This window comes from Fundulus heteroclitus, chromosome 3 (genome assembly GCF_011125445.2).
Source record: "Fundulus heteroclitus isolate FHET01 chromosome 3, MU-UCD_Fhet_4.1, whole genome shotgun sequence".
Classification (NCBI taxonomy): domain Eukaryota; kingdom Metazoa; phylum Chordata; class Actinopteri; order Cyprinodontiformes; family Fundulidae; genus Fundulus; species Fundulus heteroclitus.
This window is the reverse complement of record NC_046363.1, coordinates 4,598,173-4,624,228: the sequence shown is the minus strand read 5'-3', so window position 1 is coordinate 4,624,228 and position 26,056 is coordinate 4,598,173. Positions and strand designations below refer to the sequence as shown.

At 44.1% G+C, this 26,056-nt stretch overlaps 1 protein-coding gene and 1 long non-coding RNA gene across 2 annotated transcripts in view; both read left to right on the top strand.

Moving 5' to 3' along the window:
• Positions 1–4,151: 4,151 nt before the first annotated feature.
• Positions 4,152–5,841, top strand: LOC110366559. Its single transcript, XR_004927968.1, has 7 exons — positions 4,152–4,233; positions 4,347–4,411; positions 4,540–4,604; positions 5,125–5,167; positions 5,261–5,275; positions 5,416–5,609; positions 5,687–5,841. It is a non-coding gene; the product is annotated as an uncharacterized LOC110366559 (long non-coding RNA).
• A 7,585-nt stretch (positions 5,842–13,426) lies between these two features.
• The window catches only part of snrka (SNF related kinase a), a 35,200-nt gene continuing 22,570 nt past the window's right edge, over positions 13,427–26,056 (top strand). The window contains exons 1-2 of the mRNA XM_021308279.2: positions 13,427–13,713; positions 15,973–16,686. Coding sequence (XP_021163954.2) covers positions 16,098–16,686 — 589 coding nt within the window. The 5' untranslated portion in view covers positions 13,427–13,713; positions 15,973–16,097. The remainder of the gene's footprint in view (positions 13,714–15,972; positions 16,687–26,056) is intronic.

Sequence of the window (26,056 nt, the reverse complement as noted above, 5' to 3'; positions counted from 1 at the left end):
CTCCACCTTCTGGCTCTGCAGCGTTTACATCCACCTGCAAAACCTCCACCTTCTGGCTCCTGCAGATTTAACATCCACCTGCAAAACCTCCACCCTCATTCTTTTACAGAATTGACATTTCTCCGGAAAAACATCCACCCTCAATCTCCAGCTAAATTAATATTCACCTGCAAAACTGTAGCCCTCAGTGTCCACCTGCAGATTTAAAATCCATCTGCAAAACCTCCACCTTCTGGCTCCTGCAGTGTTGACAACCACCTGCAAAACCTCCACCTTCTGGCTCCTGCAGATTTAACGTCCACCTGCAAAACCTCCACCCTCATTCTTTTGTAGAGTTAACATCTGCCCGCCAAACCTCCACCTTCTAGCTCCTGCAGATTTAACATCCACCTGCAAAACCTACAGCCTCATTCTTTTACAGAATTCATATTTCCCTGGAAAAACATCCACCCTCAATCTCCTGCAGTGTTGACATCCACCTGCAAAACTGTAGCCCTCAGTGTCCACCTGCAGATTTAACATCCACCTGCAAAACATCCACCCTCATTCTTTTGTAGAGTTAACATCTGCCCGCCAAACCTCCACCTTCTAGCTCCTGCAGATTTAACATCCACCTGCAAAACCTCCTCCTTCAATCTTCTGCAGTGTTGACAACCACCTGCAAAACCTACAGCCTCATTCTTTTACAGAATTGACATTTCCCTGGAAAAACATCCACCCTCAATCTCCTGCAGTGTTGACATCCACCTGCAAAACTGTAGCCCTCAGTGTCCACCTGCAGATTCAACATCCATCTGCAAAACCTCCACCTTCTGGCTCCTGCAGAATGTACCTCCTCCTGCAAAACCTCCACCTTCTAGCTCCTGCAGATTTAACATCCACCTGCAAAACGTCCTCCTTCAATCTTCTGCAGTGTTGACAACCACCTGCAAAGCATCCACCCTCAATCTTTTGCTGAATTAATATCCACCTGCAGATTTAACATCTATCTGCAAAACCTCCACCTTTCAGGCTCCTGCTGAATTGACATCCACCTGCAAAACCTCCTACCTCATTCTTTTGCAAAGTTGACCTCCTCCCGCAAAACCTCCACCTTCAGCCTTCTGCAGCATTGACATCCACCTGCAAAACCCCTACCCTCATTCTTTTGTAGAGTTGACATCTGCCTGCAAAACCTCCACCTTCAATCTTCTGCTGAATTAATATCCATCTGCAAAACTGTAGCCCTCAGTGTCCACCTGCAAATTTAACATCCATCTGCAAAACCTCCACCTTTCAGGCTTCTGCAACATTGACATCCACCTGCAAAACCTCCAACCTCATTCTTTTGCAAAGTCGACATCTCCCTGCAAAACCTTCACCTTCAATCTCCTGCAGTGTTGACATCTACCCGCAAAACCTCCAGCCCCATTCTTTTACAGAATTGACATCTGTCTGCAAAAGCACAGCCAACAGACATCCACCAGCATAAGCTCCATCCTCAGGCTCCTGGGATCCACCTTTAAAGCTTTCAATTTCAGTGTCCTGCTGAATTAATCTCCTCCTCCTCCTCTAAAACCTTAACCCTCATTCTTTTGTTGAGTTGACATCCACCAGCAAAACCTCCTCCCTCAATCTCCTGCAGCGTTAACATCCACCTGTAAAGTCTCCACCCTAATTTTTTTGCAGGGTTGACATCTGCCTGCAAAACTACCCGGTCCCGCTCCGGAAGTCCCGCCCTTAGCCTCCTCCCACAATATGACATTACCACGTGACCTATGATTTATGACTACCAGATGTGTGACCTACGACCTATGATTATGATCAATTGACAGATGCTAGTGGCCATTTTAAGACATTGGCTTTCTGATGTTTACCACATTACTGCCTATTTTAACGACCGCCTCCTACAAACTGCGTCTAGTAACAAGATCAAAGACTGACTACAAATTGGAGAAGCAGTCACTGGATCATCAGCAATAGAAATGGATGAAATAGGTGCCATGTATTTCCAATCTCTTTGAGGCACATATTGCTGGGGCATTCTCTTCTCTGTGAGAAAAACACTGACATGTTAGGACCTGCCTCTAGAACCAATCCTCTTCTAAGACCCCCGCCCTCCCCTCTATAGAAGGAGTGAATCAAGGCTGAATGAAAGAATCAGACTTTCTTTCAAGCCAGTATAAATGTTACCGTGGTAATTCACACATTTAAACTATTAAAGAATAGGATTAAATTCTGCACCATACAAACATCTCACCATTGTATTATGAGTACCTCTTGATGGCTTAGCAGCCAATTTGTTGAGACTACCTCCTATTCAGTTTGTAATTCTTACTCTAATCATTTTTGTTCTCCTTAAAACAATTTTGCTATATTGAGAAATATTCCAACTGACGTCATCTGATTTTTATATATAAATGAATCAGTTTTTCTTTCAAGAAGATGTTGATTGCTGTTCCTACAAGATATATTATCAGTTTCAAACCCAGGCAAATGTTACTCACATTTGGGATCTCTGTAGTTCAAAATAACCACACTGGGAGTTTTTAATGCTGCCTCAAGTCTCAAGTAGTCAATTATTATCTGTCACAGACAAAAGTATTATTCTAAAACTCTGTGTTTGAGGACATAGGTCTGATGCTGTATCTGCAACTGTATAATAGCAATGTAGCAATCCACATACAAGCATAAATATCAGTTTCTTTCCCCACTACTCACATACTTACCCACGCATACCCACTCACACCAATAGGGTAATTTGTCCCACATCATATCTGCAAAACCACAGCCTGCAAACATCCACCTGCAAAAGCTCCACCCTCAGGCTCCTGCAAACATGTGATCCACCTTTAAAACTTTTAATTTCAGGCTCCTGCTAAATTGATCTCCTCCTCTAAAACCTCCACTTTAAGTCTCTTGCAGAGTTCACATCCACCTGCAACACGTCCACCCTCGGTGTCCTTCAGCATTTCCATCTGCAGGCAAAATCTCAACCTTTTGTCTTCTCCTGCAGAGTTAAGGTCCACCTGCCAAACCTCCATCCTCATTTTCAGGCAAAGTTGACATCTGTCTGAAAAACCGCAGCCTACAGACATCCGCCTGCAAAAGCTTCATCCTCAGGCTCCTGCAAATATGTGATCCATCTTTAAGACTTTCACTTTCAGGCTCCTGCTGAATCTATGTCCTCCTCCTCCAAAACCTCCGCCTTGAGATTCTTGCAGAGTTTACATCCACCTGCAAAACCCCCACCCTCATTCTTTTGCAGAGTTGACATCTGCGTGCACAACCATGTCTTCTTCTGCTTTAACTGACTTCATGCAAAAGGTCCTGAACTCATGAGGAAACCTCCACCATCCAGGTTAGCAGTTCTTCATCATTTCCAACCTCTGACCATTCTCAATCTTACAGTCCTATTGGGGGATCATATATCGCTGAGTGATAATATACTCCAGTTAAAGCTTGTGGTACATATGACATAATTGAAACTTCCTCCACAGTGACCTGAAGAGAACGTGTTCTTTTGATGAATGCGGTCAAACTTGATGATGTTGAGCCTTCAACTAACCTCTTCTCTGAAAGCAACAGTTGTTGTTGGGTAGCAAAGGTAGGCCTACACCCATCATCTCGACATGCTACCTGTCTCCAAATTTCATAAAACGTTTGATTTTTACAGCAGCGCCAACATCAAACATCAGCGTTCACCTCTGCAGCCGGTCTTCAAGTCTTCTCTCCTCTGAAAAGACAATCAGCCTCCCCCTTACATGGCCACTGGATAAAGAGTCTGTCTTAAACTTTTTCAAGTTAAAGCTCTACATCCCCTCCACGCTCTGACATCCACCATCAGCAGGTGGGTCATGTCTCCACTGTTCCCAAAGCTCACATTGTGACCTATAACCTGCTGACCTGTTTGTGCTTCCTGCAGAAATCAGGCAGCAGATCCACCTACAGAGTTCCGTTTGGGGATTGATGGGTAGGTCTGTTGAATCTGGCATGTACTGCTTAATTTACTACAGTCAGTGATGGTGCAAAGTTACTTCTCTCTAAGGCTTTGATGCTGACTTTGGCTTAAACTGAGGCAAAAACTAAACCTATAGCACCAAAACATGATTCAACCATACGTTTGTGTTTGGACTTTTATGTTTCCGTCTTTTCAGATTTTCCAGGAAGGTCCTTATGTTAAAGGTGGTCACTTCCAACTGAAGCAAAGATTTGAGGCAAGATAGTTTTATGAAGCTGTCCAAGAACAAGGTGGTATGGGCTGGACTGAATGGGATCAGTTATACATGTGTTGTGAAAAAGTTCCGTTTTGACAGTAATTGTGCTTCTGTAATCATTGACTAATTATTGTCCGTTTGAGTCTTTAGGCCGTCCTCAGATGAGGGGAGGGGCCAGAGGATGGGAGAACCTTGTTGTGGGTCAAATGCAGATGGTATTTTACTTGAGAGATCTTGGGAATCAGATCATCAGGGGACAACCAGCTGTGTTTCTGAGTTGGTAAACAACTCGATCTAAAATAAGTGATAACCACAATACGGTTTTCATGCTTCTGTTGTTTAGGGAGCTGAATGTTTCAACAGCATTTAAAGCCAACATGGAGAAAGAAATGGACATCAACATTTGAGGTAAAGCGCATGATTTATCCATAAAACATATTAATAAAGAAGGCAGGATCTCATATGTGAAATAGTTTGGCAAAATTCCCTTTGTTTAGTAGATGGACCAAGTGATGGAAACACCCAATGAATGTCAGCAATTAAAGGGATTGGCTTCTAAACATAACTTTGAACAGATAAAATGTTCAACCAACTCTAGCACTAGTGAAGCCTGAAGACTGAGCGAATCATATCAGTTCTAAGGACACATTTGTCTTATTAAGTAAAGCCAAACTGTTCTGAAGGGATCTACATTGTCTTTTGATCTTTGAGTTACTGCACTAAGGTGTAAAAATATAACTACATGAAGTAAAAAGAGAAGCAAACTTTAGTTTTCTAATGATTTTGCTCAACATTAGATGAAAACATTTCTGAAAACTCAGGGTCTGAATCAGCTGTTTTTTTAAATCTGTAGTTGTCAATTAAAACCTGTTCAATGCTAAAATGCTCACGTTCACACCTTCTGCCTTTTTCTGAGCCTGGTGCTTAGGCCATGATGGAGTGTGGAACTGGACCACCCTGGACACACGGAGGTGAATGATGCTGAAAAGTTTGGGCTCTGGGAAAGCCTTAGATTGCTGGCTTAACGTTCATATTAAGAGTCGTTCCCTACTCCTTCCTCCCAGGGTGCACCTCTGCAGGTACAGCTCTTTAGGCTCATCAGGTGGAGCCTCTAGAGAGAAGCTGGAGCTCTGGAACAGACGCAGGATAGTTTGTTCACCTGAGTGCTAATCAAGCTCATCTCTGTTGCTTTTTGCTTTCTCTTCGTCCTCCTCCACAGATTGACGCGTTCTTCATATTCACTCTCCTGGAGCTTTGTGCATGGAGACCTGCGTCTGTTGTCCAGTCCCTTACCTGAACCTTTACGCTGCTCCTCCACCCATCCACCAGTCCTCCTGCAGATCGCTGTCACCAGCCAGACTCAGAGCCGCGGTGCATTTGCCTCCTCCCAGACTTCCCCACACCCTGCCCACTGTAAGCTCTTCTTCTTGTGTTAAGATTCATTTAAAATCTATTTTCTGAGTGGTTCTAATAGCTACCTCTCCTCCTAGTGCAGCCCTGGAAATCAGCCCGGATTCTGATCAACCGTCATTTTGTTCTATTGTAAATAAACCTGTTCAACCTTTATCTGACACGGCGTTCTTGCTGCTGCACCAGAGTTCGATCTCATATCATGACACATTTTCCCTCTTCATAGCAACTGCTTGCAGTACTCACTCTGGCCTCTGCTTCTTTGAGGGGGTAACTGTATCTGACCAGCAGTGTTGTAGTCAAGTCACTATGCCTCGAGTCCGAGTCCAGGTTAGAGTTTCCAGTGTTCAAGTCCGAGTCCAGTCCAAGTCATTAAAAAAAAATCTGAGTCGAGTCTGAGTCGAGTCACTATTGATCCAAGTTGAGTCCTTATTGATCAAGTCGTGTCCAAGTTCCGCACTAAAGTAAGCATATCCTACATGTTTTTAAACTAAAAAAAATCCACACTCCACCACATTGCACTAATAATTTAGATATTAAAATCATACACCAAATAATATTCTAATGACATATTAAAATTATAGCCTAATGATATAAAAAAAGTTGAGTCTTTTTCTCAATTTCCAAGTCAGAATGATCTGAATGTAGGAGTCCGAGTCCAAGTTTGAGTCATCAGTGCTCAAGTCCAAGTCAAGTCACAAGTCTCTAAATTTAGCTAATGACTCGTCGGACTCGAGTTTGAGTCTCAGACTCGAGTACTACAACACTGCTGACCAGCATCTCGCCAAGATGCAGAGGCTGTTTGACATGATTTGGGTTTTGTTTTTGGACTTTTCTTTCCTACCCCTCTCTCTGTTCAGTCACCTCCCAGCCACCACTCAACACATTACCAGATCCACCTGCTGCCACTAATTACCCTCAAGTCATTCTGTCTGATCCTCTGCCTCACTCATCCCCTCCCTGCCAGAACATCTTGTATTGTCCCATTGCCTGCAAATGTTTGTCTCCTAGTGTCTTCTTAATAGTGCTTGTGTGCTCTGCCTGGTGGAGAATAAGTATTGGATTCTTTGTGCTGTTCTCTGCATCACTGGGAAATATTTACTGCTTCAGGTCAAGTCTGTATTATCCAATAACTTCTGCTTAGTTCCTGTTCAACTTGCATCGTCTGTTCAAGTCAGCTCCTGCCTTCATCACCGGTTCCAGTTTGTCTCTGCGTGCTTCCATCTGGTGAAGTCTGGTTCTGCCTGCCTGCCTCATCAGCCACTATTCATCCGTCAAGTCTAGCTCTGTCTGGCTGCATTTTCATCTGTTACTCAGCCATTTCAATAAACCTTTTAAAACGTAACTCTGTCGTCTGTCTGAATATCGGGTTCTCAGTATGCTCAAGTCACATGACTAACAAGTTTCCCCACGCGAAAAGAGAACATGGCTGCAGTTCCCTGTGGAAAACTCAACATTTAAAGAAAACTACTGCATTTATATGCATTTTGTTGACATTTCTAGCAAGAAGCGTGCATAATATTTATAATCTTTGTTGAGGGAAGGTAGACTATATTTCATTTATTAGTGTTTTACAGAGATTTTAGTGGGTTGTCAGAAAGACACGATGCAGTTTTCCTACCGTTGCTACGGTGGTCGCTATGGATGCAGGGTTCTGCATCACTCACTTCTGCCGAGATTCCGTGCATCAAAAAAAAACATTTGCCCAGCCTGGATGCCCGTCTTGCCTTGGTAGAAGTCCTCCACGAGGAATTTCAAGCCCTGAGGGAGTCGCAGGAGTTCAGCCAGCAATAAGTAGCTTCACTCACAGCCGAGAATCAAACGCTGAGGGATAACATGAGGAAACTTACCGATGGAGCTGTACAGAGAAAATGGGCAAATGAAAGAGTCCATTCTGGATCTACGGGCACAAAGTATGCGTGGTAACCTTGTTTTTGCTGGGATCCAGCAGTGGCAAGACGAGGACGCCAAGGCCACTGTCCATGAATTTCTCCAGCATCAGCTCCCAGGTGATGAGGTGAAGAACATCACGTTCCACCGCGTTCACCGGCTTGCAGCTAAGAAGCCCGATAACAACAGGCCTTGGCCTATTGTAACTAAGTTTGAGCACTACAAGCAAAAAGAGCAGGTCAAAAGTCGGGGCATAGAGCTACAGGGAAAGAATTTTAGCGTCAGTGACCAAAAGTAATCCTTGATCGAAGGTAAGCATTAATTCCAGTCAGGAAAAAACACATTGGAGAGGAAGCTAGAGCCACAGTGGCTGTAGATAAACTTCATGTTAATGATCAGCTGTTCAGGGATCAGAAGGCAACTGAATTTAAAGCATATGACACTGCTTAAAAAAGAATAGAGCTGGTAACGGTGATTAATTAAAGTGACTGTATGCATACATTCACTTCATACATCCAACAACTTAACCCTTATAGAACAGTGCAAATGTCCTGCTGAGCTGTGTATGTTTCTCTCTCTTTTCACACTAGCACACGCACATATACTTCATTATATAATCCTTTATCCACTCACCCCTGCTCACTTTCTGCACCTTCTTGATTTTGTGTCTTTCTTTATCCTAGCTTCTTTCCTGTTAATCAGACACTGGCACTATGTATGATTTCACTATGTCTATGTATATCTAGATCTATTTTTATAGGGACATGCACTTTCCAACCTCAGCTCACATCTTTCTTTTCTCTCAGGAGTTAGGGAAGGGTCAGTGAGATAGCGCCCTCTAGAGTTATAGAATTGTATTGAACAGAGAAATCAATTTAACTTTTTTTTGCTATAGAAGTAGCTCCAGATCAATGTGTTTTATAAATCAATATGAGTGTGATGTGCTTCAGTTCCTCATCAGCCTCCATCAAGAGATGTTGCTCTATTGGTCTGAAGTTTGGTGCGCACAGCTCAACACTGGCATCAGTGAATCTGTGATCGACCTCATGGTCTCCTGGAAGAAGGTGAGGGCGAGCATTAACCTGAATTACTTACACCTGGCATGACATAGTGTGGAACATTTTGTAAATATCCAGAGAGCTGTTTCACAAAAGCAGAATTTAGAAATCCAGGATAAGTGATAAAGCCAGGCTTGTCATAATGTGATCAGTGCATGCTTTATTTGTTTCACAAAGGCCTATCCAGGCTCTGGAGGCGCAACTGTCAACCCTACGTTGAGATGCTGCTGTACCATCATGCATTTTGCACATTATCTCATAATGTTCTGTAAATGGGCTGGTATTTTTTCCACAATTTTTTCCACAGTTAACTTAAATAATGCATCTTTTTTGCCCGAGTATGCCATATTATCCATAATTGTGCAGTATTTATTCTGGTATTTATTTTCATTTTTAGCCTTTCCAATAAAACTTATCTTCTGTTATTTTAGAACCAACTTTAAATGAGATTGTTTTTTTCTATATGCTACATCAGACAAACTCTGCCTCACCCTGAGGCAGAGTTTGGGTAGTCCATGAGGAGTAGTCCTCATGGACTACTCAAACCTTCTAGGCCAATAATCAATGTTCTTCTCAGTCTCATCATCATCAACTCACAGGTTCCCTCTGCTACTGTAACTGTTATCTCTCCTTTCCAGTGTCCCTTGGTGACATACCAAAAAAACATAAAGCAATTATATATCAATATACTCCTTCAAACGCCTCGCCACCTCCATTGTTTCTATACTAATGTTTCACCTAAACCTCCTTAATGTGGATGTTAAAATCCTTGCTAAGGTCTTATATACAGTTATTCCATAGGACCATTCATTTCTGAAAAGTGCAACAAAGATTCAAAGGCTTCAGCAGCTGTAATCTGTGATGATACCCATGAGTCTGAGTATTGGCTTAAAAATATGCATTCCTGTATCCCAATAAAGTAGGTTTCTATAAACATTTCTAGAATGTGTTGATACCAACACTATGAGATCAATTTCAAAATTTTAAAATAATAATCATAATTGTCATTGCAACATACATTCCAATGAAATCTGTTCTCTGCATTTAATCCATCCCTTTGGGGAGCAGTGGGCTGCCATTGTGGGGCACCCGTCTTTATTTACCATTGAAAACGGCCCATGTTGAAATATTGCCAGATGGGAATTCGTCCTGTTTGAGCAGGTGATGGAGGTAAAAATAAAAGGAGCTGAGGTTGACAGGTGATGATGAATTGTGGCTGCGGAATGTTTTCTTTTGTTGTTTTCTGTCAGCTTAAGATCGGAGGACATTAAAAACCTTTAACGGTGGCGGGGCAGGAGAGCGAAAGGTAAGGTGTTGGAGGGATTCAGACAGTTGGTGTCACAAGGGAAGCCAGAGCAGCAGAGAGGAGATCTTAAGAGTATTTCTCTCACAATCGCAATGAACACGGAGCTCTGGAACACAGGAACTGGTTCCCTGCATAATGGCAAAACAAACATCTACCTCAGAGCATCAGCTCCACTTTATGCTCCTCCTGATTGGTCCTGATGAGCTCCGGCTGTTAGGAGAGACGCACATGCACACGTCGACCTGACCTGCTCTCTGGAGATGATAATAAGTTATCATGAGCACATTTTATATCATTTAATGTTTTAGAAGAATCATGTGGGTTCCAAAACATATCAGCTAGAAAGTGTCCAGCAGCTCAGGTTCCAGGTCAGATAACACATCACAGAAGCACTGTCATGAATAACCACTTCCTTGACAGGTGACCTAGTGGTTAGAGCAGTGCGCTTGCGCTCTGAGAGGGTTGCAAGTACCTTGTTTGATCCCCACAGCCTGCACTCTGAGCCCTGGAGCAAGACCCTTAACCCCAGATTGCTCCCCAGGCACCGCACAGTGGCAGCCCACTGCTCCCCAAGGGGATGGGTTAAGATGCAGAAGTGAATTTCTCCATTGTGAGATCAATGATGTTCAATTATTATTTTTATAAATCTAAATGTCCCAACGTTATTTTTTATTTTAAATCCTCATCATCTAAACTTTCAGAGGTCGAGACTTAAGCTGTTATTTGTCAGACAAATATTGCTAAATCCCAAACTGCCAGCCAATACAGTAGAGGATTCTCATCAACCAGCCACACAGGACAAAAGATGCTCCAAAGGGGTTTCTTACAAACCAACACGTGTCCAACCTGCATGGGAGGTTTACCAGACTATCTACATACTGGTCCTACTCGCCTCTTTGTGACCTCTGGCTGAGGGTTTGTGAAGACGAGGCCCAGTTTTCACAGTCCCTGTCTTTCCTTCACCCTGCCTGCTTGGTGATCTCACAAACACTGACGTGGAAGCAAACAGATCCCACTGTCTGCTAAGCAGTGGGAAGAAAAGACTTCAGAACTTCAGTAGAGCCAACATGGCTGAAGTATATCTTATTGTAAAAAAAAATTGTCATCGGATCATGTTCTTACGGAAACTATTTCTGCTGGTTTGCTGATAAAATCAAGCGTTCTGATGACTGCTGAAACTGAAAGGTGGCCAAAAAGCAACAGCAATATCAAGAAGGAAAACATGGATGGGGATCTAGTAGAGGGGCAACAACTTCTATCTCCCTTTTGACATTTCAACTTACACAAACAATGATCAGTAAAACTTTCTAAAAACCCTCTTTTGTCCATACTGCCCTGTTCTTACCTTTCCCCATTATAATGTTGTTTTTCTTTTTTTATATACATATTGTAGTTGCCCTGCGATGGACTGGTGACCTGTCCAGGGTGTACCCCGCCTCTCACCCATTGACAGCTGGAGATAGGCACCAGCACCCCTCATGACCCCAACAGGAATAGAGGTGTTAGAAAATGGATGGATGGATGGATCTATTGTTGTTTTGCTGTTCTACTTTGTCTGGTGTTTTAATGAAGTTAGAATCTGAAGTCAAATTTATTTTTGTACCCACAACCTTGGCAAATAAATTAAATTGTGACCTGTATTAACAATGTGACATATGTTTAGTAGATATTATTTAAAAAAAAAATTGTATTTCTTTGCTTGTTCAAATACATGTTGCAGGTTTTCACTCAGATGTCAAGCCTGAATGATGACAAATTGGCCTTTTAATCAAATAGCTGTCACTGCAGTCTGTAAAACTTTGCAGTGGTAAAGTCAAACATTAACATTTCCAGTATTCTCTTTAATCAAGTTGAATGATTTCCTCTGATTATCATAGTTGTGTGTCCAGGCTCTTCACTTTGAGCCTGGACCTAAACTCATTCAGTGCATCAAAGCTGGCTGATAGCGGCGCCATCGTCCTGTTTAATAAGATCTGCTCGATCCAAAAGTTCACTTTTATACAGTTTTATAACTAAAACATATGATTTGTTTCGTTTAATGAGGTGACATTATCTAATGAACGATTGTAAAACAGGATTTCACTGTTCAAGCAGAGCAGCCTAACAAAAAATGTTCATTTTAGAAAGAAATTCCTTTTTTGTTATGGATGAGTTTGCTCATTATTTTCTCAATTTACTGCCACTTATTTTCTGCAGGTTTTGATGCTCAGTTCCTCTTGCTAGTTGTTCTGGCAAACAAATACACCTTTTCAAAATGTGTCTATTGATCAAACAACATTTTTGGCCAAACAACTTGTTTTAAGACTGGAAATCGAAAGTTTGGTATGGTAACATTGACCTGGCTTAAAAGGGGAAAATCTGAAAAAAAATACACAGCCCCATTAAAAATAAACAAAAAAGAGAAGAGTACTCCAATACTCTGTAAGATGTATATTTGCATTAGTGCATTGCATACAAACTAGTTATCCTGCACAGTGAACTGGGATGCTGTTTCTCTTTGGGATGAGGAGAAACAAGTTTGAGCCACCTGTGCAACACCCTGGAAAGTTTCTATTGTGTTTGATCAGTTTTAAGGTTAGTTACAGAGAATAAAAAGCCCTGTTATAACACCGGGCCCAGCTGACCAAGATTTGGTTCAGTCCACCTTTCTCTGTCCAAGAGATCACACTGTGGCGCAGTGAAATGATCAGACCAAATGTGAGGTGAAGGAGAGTGGGATACACATTCTTGGTAATATTTCCAAAAGACAGTTTTTGTTTGCTGGTTAAACAGTATAGGGAGCAGTAACATAAGTTTGCTTTTGTTGAGTTTGGAAAATGTGCTCTGCTTCATTCATTTTCAGGCCCCTATACTAAGATGTAGATTTGAGGATATTTTTATGTGCTGCAACCTAATCAATCTGCAAAGTGTAGCTAGAACTGCACAAGGAATAATGGTGGTTTCAATTTAGTTCTACCAAATTAATCTTAAACGGCATGACCAGTAAGTTAAAGGAGATATCTAAGGCTGGGGGGTGTTGGACGCCACTTTACACATTACACACAATAGCAGGCAGCAGCCACCTGTAAGAACTCGGAGGAAATTACGCAAAACCACGGAAACATCAAATGTAGAAGGCCTACTGCTCACCATCACATTGACGCTAGATGATATCAGTTCTAAGTGATCGCCTTACTATGAAAAGAACAGTATATATATATATATATATATATATATATATATATATATATATATATATATATATATATATATATATATATATATAATTACTATTTTTTTTTTCTAAGCCGCTTGTTTATCCTGCTGCGGTCTTTTGCCATCAAAAGCGTCTGTTTGACGTCAGAGCTGGATGCGGTCGATGATGCTCCTGTGCTGCATTCAGCGAAATCTTGTGAAAAAAAAACCCTGCTGCTTAGCTGATGTGCTCTTAGACAGGAAGTTTAAAGAATCTACACTCTCGGTGCGTTACAATAAAGAGCGTCGCTTCTGTTGGTCAAACATATTGAACGGATTTAAAATTCAAATGTGTTTTATCCCTTGAGTTCCATTGAGCTTGAAATAACGCATACTACTTGAAGTGTGTGGAAATTGTTTAATATTACGGAGCTACATTGAAATCATTCTGCCTAAATTAGGATGGCCAGCCGCCACGAAGAACCAAGAAGAAGAAGAACAGTTCTGGAAATATCGACACTATGTTGAGTACTTGAACGTAGCATCTCAGCCCCCAGCCCCGGCTGGGAGGAAACAGCCATTCCGAGCAGCGCAGCCGTTGCTAACGATGCCATGTCCCGTCTCACGGATGAAGCCTGGCTTTAGGGACTGCATGGGTGCCGCGGTCACCGAAAACAAGGTGCGCTCTCCTTCTCTTCTCTGTTTGCTATTTGTTAGACAAGCCGGCGGGCGTTTGCCGCGCTCTCCGGCACCGGTCGATGAGCAGGTTCGGGTTTCGGTGCTCTGAAGGGGCTGAGGAGCGGAGCCCGACGAGCCGCCGGAGCTCTAGCCTGCTAAGAGCTACATGCTTCCAGGAGCTAGCGGTGTAATGCCTGCGCGCTGTTTCGGCCGAGCCGGACCGGGCAGGACCGGGGCGGTGTGACATAACTGCGGATGGCTTTGTGTAGCTGCTCGTGTTAGCCTGCGTGCAATAAAGAGCTCTACTTAACGGCACCTGGTCTCTGTAAATCAATGAATACCGGGGCTAGCTTGTTCCGTCGTCAGGCTAACGCGGAATAAACGTGCCTGTCTGAACGGGGCCCGCTTCGCCGCATAACCACCTTAGCTAGCTCTGTCGGTAGGTATGTTTTTCCGGAGGGTGTCCGTTCTGTCGCGTTAATCTCGCTAAATAAAAAAAAACAAAAAAGTTTCGGCCGCGTCCCCGGCGGCGGATGCGGTGTAGCTCGTCGGCGGAGGGAGGCAGCTGCCATCCTGTCAAAACAAGCCCAGCCTCCTCAGAGCGAGCGGAAAAAGGGGCGAGCTGTGGAGGAGAGCGGGCTCAGCTGCGGTTAGATGTTTACATCAGCTCATTAACCGGGATTAGGTTTCAGCTCCTTCTGGTTCATTCACGCCATTCTTTTGTTTTTTCTTTTTTATTTCCTGACTGGAATGATTAAACAACAGACTTAGACGGCTTTTATGCTCAAGAATTAGGCGCACGTGTTTGCATTTAATATGATTGTGAGTAATCCACCCAGGATCACCATTATAGACACAATGGTGTGTTTGGGATGGTCGTTTTTGACGAGCCTTTTCCCTGCTAACTGTTGATTTATTTGGTGTGTCTGGAGGTAGTCCCTCTCCATTAGTGCATCCACTATGTGCACCGCATCAGGACCACTGAAGGCGTGATCCTGCACTCTTTACATTTGGTTTAGTGTTCTTAGAAGCCGGTACGAAACTACTTCTAACATGCTTGTCATCAACAGGTCAGTCCTTAGCCGCTTTCCCAAGACGTTTCCGTCATAAACCCACCAGATTGTGCTGCAATCAAACCTGCAGAATTGTGCAGGCCTTAACTTCCATTCATCCTTTCAGCACACCTCCGGCTACGAGTGGTTAGTGCGTTATATTGCGTATTAATTACAAATGAATCAATTGCACTTCTTGTAAGAACTGCACACTGAACATTTTTAGAAAGTAGGAGCCGTGAAATCTTCTAATCTCCAGTCCAATCGTTCAGTCTGGTGTTGGATCGAGTTATTAGCGCGTAGCAGCTTCCCCCCAAACTGATCCAGATCAAACAAGTCAAAATCTGTCTTTTTCGGAGAAACGAGCCCCTTCAGCGTACTGCGTCACAAATGCTGGTATGCTGTTTCCATAAAATATTCTGCATGGACAGACGGAGATATAGAACTGAACTGCCGGTATGCTGCTCTGACAGACCCCTGGATGATGGGAGCTGACACCAGTCATTTAATCTGGATCGTAAACTCTGTCCGTACTGCTCTCTTCGAACAATAATAATAATAACTTAATAAAAAGTACTTTCATACAAAGTGCTGGACAGTTACAAGGAGATATAACACACATTAAAACAGTACAGATAACAAACAGTGGGTCTTTAACATTAAAAACACCCACAGAACCTGCCTGCTTATTGTACTGAGGGTGGTTGTTCCACAGGAAAGGGGCACGAAAAGAGAACAGGGTGAGCGTCATCAGGTTAGCCCCAATAAGATAATTATGGATGTAACTCTCTGTTTTTTTTTTTCAATTTGTAGTCCGTGAAACATGTCATGCCACAGAGCAAACTCTCTCATGAACCATTTTTGCCACTTTTGTCTAAAAAAGTGGCGCTGTAACCAGCAGCGCTGGTTACAGCGCTGCTGCATTATGGGTAATTCTGCTGCTTAGAGTGAGGCATCGTAATGTCCCGCCTCCCGCGCTGTGATTGGTGTGGTCTGTTTTAGGCCAGAGGAAGTGGAGCCTTAGCAGACTGACTTACCAGACGGCCGTGTAAGTCTGGCTGGCCAGGCTGATTTAGAGCTCTGAGCTGAGCAAATGTTCCTAATTTAAGGCATTTAGCTCACCGTATTCTACTCGTACGTGAGGGTTACCGTAACGTGTGCCGTGCAGCGACGTCTCTTTTCTGTAACTGTGTGTCTCTTCCTTTCAGGAAGCTGGAGCCATGGGTTTCCTCTCCAGCCTCGGATGAAGTGAAATAAGCTGGACCCACGCGAGCCCAGCGACCTGCCGCCGCCCACCAGGGGGGCTCCCCTCTCCCCTTCGCCGTCTCCAGCCATGGCGGGTTTCAAGCGGGGCTACGACGGCAAAATCGCCGGCCTTTACGACCTGGACAAGACGCTGGGGCGGGGCCACTTCGCCGTGGTCAAGCTGGCGCGGCACGTCTTCACCGGGGAGAAGGTGGCGGTGAAGGTGATCGACAAGACCAAGCTGGACACGGTGGCGACGGGCCACCTGTTCCAGGAGGTGCGCTGCATGAAGCTGGTGCAGCACCCCAACATCGTGCGCCTGTACGAGGTGATAGACACTCAGACCAAGCTGTACCTGATCCTGGAGCTGGGCGACGGAGGGGACATGTTTGACTACATCATGAAGCACGAGGAAGGCCTGAACGAAGAGCTGGCTAAGAAGTACTTTGCCCAGATAGTCCACGCCATCTCCTACTGCCATCGGCTGCACGTGGTGCACCGGGACCTGAAGCCCGAGAACGTGGTGTTCTTCGAGAAGCAAGGACTAGTTAAGCTCACCGACTTCGGCTTCAGTAACAAGTTCCAGCCGGGGAAGAAGCTGACCACCAGCTGCGGCTCTCTGGCTTACTCCGCTCCGGAAATCCTCCTGGGCGACGAGTATGACGCTCCGGCTGTAGGTACGTAACGAACCCAGGCTACGGCCTGGAATGCTGGGGGAAGTTATTCAATGTGAACAAGCAGGATGTGAGACACGAGGTCCCTCGTGTTTTGGCCTGTGACCCCATGACCTCGGCCAGCCCTGTGCCACCACACTTGTGTCTCTGCTGGTTTTTGCAGAGACCCAGCTGCAGGGCTAAACGGCCGCCCGTGATCGGTTGACACCAGTGTTTGGTGTCCCTGTCTCTGGAGGCTCTGTAGAACTGCCACTCTGAGTCAGGCCCGAGGAAGAAGCGTCCTGATCAGGAGCAGGAAGTGGGCTCATGGAAAGCAGCAGCTAATCAGAAGGCTTAGTTTCACTTTTCATCAGCTTAATTTAGACCTCAGTCCTAGCCTGAGCTGCTTTGTCCTCCGTCCATGTCAGAGTCAGAGCAGCTCATCTCAGCTGAAACTTTGCTGCTAAGTGTGTAAACCCCAGTTGTGATTGCCTTGGTGGTTCAGATCAGCATCAGTACATGGATAGGGTGAAGTTTGGCCATCTGGTTGGCCCATCCAGAGAGAAATATCATGATTGGACTTGTCTCCATCTATTTCACTAAAATGCCCTCAGAATGGAAGGATAATCAAAGCTTTAGTTCAGCAGAGGTTTCTAGGGTTTAGGTTGTGTTTATAGAGGTGTAATGACACAGCTCCAGGTTGGGTCAAACCAAAGCGGTTCTGTCATAGAACCAGCTGAGAACTAGCTCTAGCATCAGTGCTGGTTATGCTCAGGAACTGATGGAAAAAGCTGGTTTGTGCCAGAACACGGAGCAGCTCCTTCTACTGGGTCTTCATCAAAGCAACAGGCTCACTGCTACCGCGGGGTAATGAGGGTGGTCGCCGGGCTGGAACCTGGCAGCATCCTGTTTCATCATGCGTCACAGAGAAATCTGCCTCTTTGGAGCATAGAGTAACATCGGGCTGCCATCTGCCACTGCACTGCTGGTCAGCTTGCTGAGCAGGGGCGGACTGGGACAATAATTTAGGTCGGGAATTTCCCAGCACCTCCGGCCACGCCACCTCCAGCGTACCTTTAGAAGCTGCAGGTGTTTTGTGCTCCTGTGTCGTACCTGGAGGTTCCTGCCCTGGCTCTGTATGGCAGCTGTTCACCTCCAGCCAGCAGGAGCTCACGCAGCACTGCTGCTGCACTGAAGTGGCGCTGCTTTCACCACCGTGGTAGAAAACCAATGCACAATGCATCTATTCAGTTACCATCGGTCTATTACGCATTTGCTACGTTCATATCACAGCGTTCATATCACAGCAAAGATTTTCTACTTCTCAAAGGGAGTTTACCAGGTTAAACAAATTAATTACAATAATATACCTATGATTTAAAATTTTATATAGTTTAATAATGGAGATTATGAAGGGTACACTAAATCTGAATTCCTGGTCGTTTTAGTATTACTGTATTTTTTTAGACTATTAATCGCTCCAGAATATAAGTCACATCAGTCAAAAAATGCGTCATAAAGAGAAAAAAACATATATAAGTCGCACCGGACTATATGCATCAGCATCAATGAAGTTGTAACCCGCCCATACAACAGAACTGTAAGCTAGCGCTAGCTGTTATTAGCTTCACAGGAAGCCCAGTAACAGGTTCTGTCTCAGTCTGGGTCCTACGAGCTGCACCACCCAACGCTCCGCTGTGTGAATGCAAGCTAAACAACATAAAACATGTTAAGTCTTTGTTGTGCATAAGTTAATGATTCAATACATTTTAAGTTACGGTGACCAGATTTCTCTAACAAAAACTGGGGATGTCTCGTATTTTGTAGAGAAGCTCTGTTGGGGGCTTGGTTTGTTTTGCATGATTGCAACGCTGACGGGGCGGAGAAGGCGCGTTCCACTCAGCTCATCTATATGTCGGGACAGCGGCAGGAGCTGTCGAGCTGTCGTTGCACTATATATATATATATATATATATATATATATATATATATATATATATATATATATATATATTGACCCTGGGCTCCTCAGAGAGCCTAACCTCCTTATTAAACTATTGTGCAGGATAAGCTGTTAGCCTCTTCTCTGTTCACCACTGGCGTTTATATCTGACCTGCTCCCTTAGGGAAAAAACGTCAATTTAACGCTCTTTGCTGCAGCCGGTGCTTTTTTCTTCTTTAGCCTCTCCCTCTCTGCTTTATATGATCTACAAGGCGAGCGGTCAGAGTGTTAAATTAGACTGATTTATACCTGAAATTGAACCAAACTGACTGACTGATGTTTGGAGCCACTCAGGGCTGCATGAAGCAGGTGACCGGGTGCGACGAGTTCAGAGTGTGGCATCTCTGACTCTACGGCGCTCGGTGCGGCGCGCAGCTTGCTGCGTGTCTCTCTAAGCCACTTTGATGCATCTGCAAAGTGCCAAGGGAGCGGAGGTGGAGCGGATCGCTGTCCTCTCTGCTCTCTTTGCTCCGACTGCAGGCGGGGTTTGCAGGACGAGGCCGACTACAGTGCCTGAGGAAGTGATGAGGGAGTCACGGCTCCCTCAAGCAAGCGGAGAACGATTGGAGCTTTGAAGTGAAGACGCTGATAACACAGAGAAAAGACAAAAGTCACTAATAAATAAGGAAATGGCGAGAGCAGCCCTAAGTTGGCCCAGTCCTGCCGTGACAGAGAGCCTCAGTAAATGAAAGTGGGGGTGAAGGGGGGGTCAGTCAGGCAAAGACATGAGTGAGCTGCATGAACGGCAGGGATTGTGAGCCGAACCATTGTGATCGCTGGCCGGGCCGGGCCTCCTGTAAAATCCTGGTGCTCCTGACAGCCAGTCCGCCCCTGTGGCTGAGCGAAGGCTGCCACGCTTTGGCCTTGCTTACCAGAGCCGAGCTGGTGTGAAAACTAACGGAGCTGTGTCCTGATGGGTTCTGTACAGGAGGGCCGTATGGGGCCCAGTGTTAGACATCAGCGGGGTGGTGCCGCCGTCGTCGGTTTGTTCTGTGGTACGAGGTCGGCCGCGTTCCCTCTCGTGTGTGCGGGAGTCCCATTGCAGTGAATTAGCCGGCTGATTGATTCTCCAGGGAGACTAACGGAGCAGACGTGTGTCCTTTCATTACCAGGCATCCTGCAGCTCCTTTTATTTAAAGCAGCAAAATGTCAAACAGGTTTTCACTGCTTTTAAACGTCGTTATAGTGGTTGGTTACCTCCTATTTTGTATTGTTTCTCACAAACTTGAAAGAAACAGCGGTCACTTTATATGAATCTGTGCTCCAACATTTCGAAGCCACATGCAGGTGTCTGCAGACTACGGCCTCACCGCGCGTTGCTCTGCGTTTTCTAGCTTCCCAGCATGAAGCCGAGGCTCCTGCAATCTTTGACGACTGGCTGGTGGCCAAGTGGAGGCGGACTGCAGACTCTGTGGTGCAGACTGAAGCATCTCTAGCAGCAGTGAACACATTCCTTCCCCAGCAGGTTTAACTGGCTGTGTAACAGGTAGCTGCAGATGTGCATTGCCAGTGATGAGCGTTACCACGGTGATTCCCAACCCTGGTCCTCCAGACCCCTGTCCTGCATGTTTTAGGTCGAGAATGGGATCAATCACTTTCCACATTCCAGCTTGAAACATGTTTTTTTTTAACCCAGACCTGTTTCTTATTTACTGTCAGAAACAGACTTCTCAGTTGTATGAAAATAACTTTGAATCTACATTTGCCAGGGGTATGAATAATTATGGACATGGAGTCATTTGAACTATGTTATTACATGAAAGGTGGAAAACTCATTTAAGTCAGTTTTTGCCATGTGTTTTACTACAAAAGCACTGACATGAGAAAGGTAATGGAGAATAAATGTGTGAATTTAGAGTGCAGCGTCAGCGCAGGGACACTAAAGATAGTAACTAAGAGCTCGGCTGCCTGAAACCTGTGATGGCTTGCAGGCAGCTGTCTGCTGCTTTACACTGCTTTAGTGGGAACATTGTGCTGCAAAACACTTTTAGTTCGGATCTGTTCTTCTTTACTGGAATGTTGTTAGATATATTGTGAAAGCTTTGCCTCTTCAGAAAAACCAGTTCCGTTGTTTGGAGTTTGAAGGGCAGCTGTACGCCTCGGGGCCTTGGTTCTGGATCAGCCAAATGGAACGTGGTAAGGCAGGCTGTAGGAAGCTCAGAACCTGATGCAGCAGTGGCTTGTGCACAGCGGATGTGGTTAGCACGAGTTTGTGCTGAGGCAGATGTGCAGCAGTCACACAGAGATCTGCCTCCTGCCAGGGACCCTGCAGTTGAAGTCGATGTGAATGTCTTCTGACGGTGGATGACTTGAGGAACATCTCCCTCTGGATGGCGCCATCAGTGGAGTGAGGCATGTTGTGCTAGCCGAGTCCATCTGGTTCCCCCTCCTTTTCTCAGCGGCTCCCTCCAGATCAGAGCTGATGTTCACGCTTTGTTTCACCTGCTAAATGACCAAGATAATGTTGCCTCCTTTTTTCCGCTCCTGATTAATGGCAGTAGTTATTTTCCATAAACTCACAGTGCAGGACACTGAGCACCAAAATCCAGAATAATTAGTTTGCCAGTGAATTCACAGAGAAAGAGAGAGGTGGAACAATTATTGCCATTTACCTATTAATGCCTATTAATTTTATTTATCATGTTGTTTTCTATTGACAAAGTATAAAAGTCTGCGCCCAACCCACCACCATGATTGGCTCAGGCCAAAAAAGAAGAAACATTTAAATTAAGGTCTAGACCACACATGTTGGCTGTCTGGGAAAACTAATCAATCTTTGTGCTTTTGCCTTTCATCCACACAGAAGCTCCGTTTTACATCACCAAAAACTATTATTTCTAGAAACTCCAGTCAGAGTGGAGATTTTTGAAAACGTAGTTGTTGTGTGTGTGTGTATACACGACAAAACTGAGTTCTGGGGTCCGGCGCTTCACAGTCTGCGACAAATAATGCGGCGCTGACGTCACATGTGCGACCTTTGTTGGTCATGCAGTGGAGGAGAAATGAATCCTATCAGAGAGGAGCTGATTTCTACGTTGGTGTTGTGATTGGTTGGCTACAATATGGCTACATTCCCACTGCGGGTCTTAATGCTCAGTCAGATTTATTTTTTTCTTTGTAAGGCTGTTCCCATTACATTTAAAATGCTGCCTTAATCTGACTTCGGTGTGAAAGGTTTGCGGCTCCAAACGAACCCGCATACGCAAAAGAACAATATCAATAGCTTCACGCAGTCCGCTTTGGGCCAGCAAACATGGAAGAAATGGGTTTTATTTATTTCATTGACCAACAGAAGCCTTTTATTGTCAGCGGGTGCTGAGGGGGAAATAAGAAGAAAGTGAAACATTTTGCAAAGTTTTGGCCAAACACAGGTCTGTTTGGCTGCAGCGATGCAACCAGGACTGGTGGGGCACGGATTTGAACAACTTCACAGAGACCGAGTTAATTCATAACTTTAAAAGTTGCCCTTGACTTCCTAATAATAGCAGCGCCTTTCATCTTAACTCCAAAGGCAGGACGCTCGTCACAATCATTTACATGGCTTTGCTGCAGGGGCAGATTACGGGTCTGTCCCAATTCACGGGCTGCATCCTTCGACGGACCCAGTCTACGGGGGCCGGGTCCTTCGTGAGAAGACCGGAAGAGATGGGCTTGTGAATTGGGACCACCGGCTGTCCCTGCCCTTACCTTAGCGTTACTCATGTTGCCGAGCAACTGGGACAGTGCGAAGCAGCTTTGAAGCCAAACAAACGGAGCCAAAGGTTAATCCTGTTGTCTCATCTGTAAATAACTACACGGTTTTTATTTCCCCCTTAATGTATTCATTATGGCACACAATCCTTTATTTAAAATGCTGCTTTGTCATACTCTGTTCTAATTAATTAATCAGCCAAATGGTTCTTTTATATTGAAATATACCACTAAATAAAATTAATAGATGACAAATGCCATTTGTATGATTTAGTGAAACATTTTCCAAATTAAATACTAACCCTCTAGCTTTCTTAGCAAAGCATAAATGAGTTTATTTGTAGAGAGTAATAATAAGAATAATAATGAACTAACCAAACATTGACAGTAGATATCTGAATTATTTTTCATGTGGAAAGCCAGCAGGAACTGGAAAGGAATGTGCCGGGAGAAAGGCGTAATCCCTCAGCATAGCGAGCCGGCTGCGGTCAGAGCATGTCAGTGTCTTTTAAAAAGTGACGTGCCAACAAACCGAGCAGATATTCCCGTTTAACATAGCTAACTTCTCATCTAAAAACTTTTAAAAAGTTACCTTTATGTCACAGTGTAATATATTCAAAATTATTTACAGCTTTTCACTCCCTTCTACCATTGCTGTTTCTGGTTAAAAAGTTCTCTTCAACCCGCAGTGAATCATGGGAATAGAATTAGCAATTAAGGACAATAAGGCAATTGCAGCCGTGGAGACCGCAAAACACCCCCGTCCCACACAACATGGCTACGGACTTAAGAGTTAGGGGACAGGGAAAGGTGTTTTTAGCTGGGGCGTGTTTTCTGCTGGCTGCCGCTGCAGCTATACCCTCAGTGTTTCCCTCACTGAGAATTTATTTGTGGTGGTTGGTAGTCGGAGTCGCTTTGTACGGTACGGCGTAGCATGGTGCCAGTCTCCAAATCACATCTATCCCTCATATGGCTGGACGATAATTCAATAACAACATATATGGATCCATAGATATATATTGATGATAGAAAAAAAGGGGTCTATAAAAGGTTCGATAAATTAACAGTTTTCCTTCCTTCTGCATTCTAGCCATGTAGGTTAATATTACGGTCGTTACATCCTCCCAACCAATCACAAACGCAGACTCAGGAACCAAAGTCTCCTTCAAAGAGTTCAGAGAGCACACATTCTTTTTTTTAAAAAGTTGCAGTTATGGTAAAAAGTTGGTTGAATAAAGGGTTGATGTTTTATTCAGTATTTGTGTGTTCTGTATCTCAAAATAGGTTGCTAAGCAACAGCATAAAATGGACAGGGCTTCCCTTAAAATATGTTTTGAATGTGTTGATAATTATTGATATTGATTAATATGATTTCTAATTTATCAATATGCTTTTTTTCTATATCATTCAGCCCTAATCCCTCATACTGGAAATCTCAAAAAACAGGTGATAATTATTTACACTGAATAATGTGTAATCAGAATTGTACCCCGCCCTGGTCTGGTAGCTCTTATTTGGGTTTTGTTTATGTTTTTTTTTTTTGTTTGTTTTTTACCTCAATTCAACCAATCAAAACAGCAAGAAAAGCAACATGCTAGCCAACTACTGAGAGGGTTACACAGATCACTACTTCCTAGTCTACTAGGAGATGACCGTGGTCACCGTTGCTAGTGGGGCATGGATGTTCTGACTTATTTCCAAATACAAGAAGTGGGAACTGAGCAAACAAGAGCGAGCAGGAAGCAGCGCTGTTCATTTATTTTGGGAACGTCATCACTGCAGTCAACACTGGAGAAAACGTTAATGCTAGGAGGGTTAGCTACGGCAGCTAGGAGCACGAAGAACAGAACCAGTCACCAAAATGAAAGAAAGCTGGGTTGCTTGAAGGCAGAAGGGAACATTGCTTTGTTCTGATCCTGGTTCTCCTGAGCTGCTGTAGTTACCTCTCCTAGTCTGAATGTTTACTTCAGTCAGCAATCAGCCTGACATCAGCGCTGATGATGTTGATCAGACCATCTGTTTAGACTTATTCTTGACTTTGGAGTTAATTGAATGGACACAGCACTATGCTGCGTTGCCAGATCTGACTGTTTCCAGCTCAAACCCAAATGTAAACCCCACCCAACTAAAAAAAACAAACCCAGAAATCAAATAATCTGCACACACAAGCTCACCTTCCCAATCATGTTGTCGTAGCAACCGCTGAATGTTTTACCGATAGCCTCCCAGCATGAGATCTAAATCTATCTTAATATAACATTTTTCTCTCCACCAAACATGTTAAAGTTGATCAGTAGACCTTAACCCATTTGAGGCGTTTATAATTGACATTGACCACTTCATAGTGACACTTGATTAACCAGAAACATTGATTTTATCCACAGATTCCACACATTTCAGAATAAATGAACTAATACAATTAGTGCAAGGAGATATCATTTTATTAAAATGTAGAGGTTTTTACTTTTCTGCCACATAACTATTTTGATATAATTTTATCTTTATATAATTAATTATTTCTAAAAAAAAAAAGAAGAAAATTACTAAATGTGAAATGCGGCCTAAATTTTAACAACCCACCCAGAGCTGTTTTTTTCCAGCCCGTGTTCAAAAGAAGCCCGATTGGCAACACGTTTTTTTTAGACGTTTGGTATTTTATTATGTTTTTTTTCAAACAGTTGTAGGGTCTCAGAGCCACTGTTTGCTGAAAAGTGTGCCCCCCTGAAGGCCAGCCTTTATCTTGTTTCTGCAGCCGGTCTGCTCGGCCTTACCGTGTGGCACCGTGAGCCGCGGGGACTGTCTGCCGATGTTCTATCCTTCATAATCGGGCGCTCCTATCACATGTCTTGTGACAAACCAATACGTTTCCCAAACCTTCTGCCAGTGGCTTGAAGCGGGGGGATAGTAGCATGTTAAGCTAGGTGGCACCGACAGCCGTTTCCTCTCCAGCAGGCACTGTCAATGCGCGGCGAACTGCTTGGAGACGTTCAGAGCATCGGCTCCGAATCACATAAACAGTCGGACTGCTTCCTGCTAGGCAGATTTCTGACTGACCACGTCGTAAAAATGAGAGCTTTGCGTCCCTGGACTCATATCCTCGAGTATAAGAGCCTTTGGTTGGCTGCACTTTCTGCAGCTAGTGCTCGTACTTCTGTTTGATGGCGTGTGTGCTGGCTGTTATGTGCCCCACAGCTCTGTTCCTTTGGTAGATTGGAGGTTTAATGGTTTACTGTAAATTATGCGATTCAATGTTGGGTTATGGGTTAACCCTAATCCCAGCCACTAGCTACTTTATCCATACCTTATAGAATAGTCAGTCATACATTATGGGAAAAAGGATTATTTAGCTCTGAAACACCAGCTTTACACTCTAGTTGTGTGCATCAAGTAGGCTGCTGATCGATGCGTGTTCTTTTTTTGTTTATTTGTTTTGGGAAGTGGCATTTACCTTCCTGGGCGGGCCGCTCAAGTAGAGTCTATGTATGGCAAACCCTTTCTTTAAATCAGGGAAAAGGACACATTCACCGTCTGCATTTGAGTCTTTAAAGGATTCATGAATGGGGACAGCCTTCGTCGCCTCGCTGTGACGTAACCGGCTTACAAATACGTTTGAAGGTTGCAGCCCCTGAATTAAGACGGACCCTACGAAGTGGGATACAATGGATTGCGACGACTAAAAAACCTCTTCAGGATGGCAAAGTC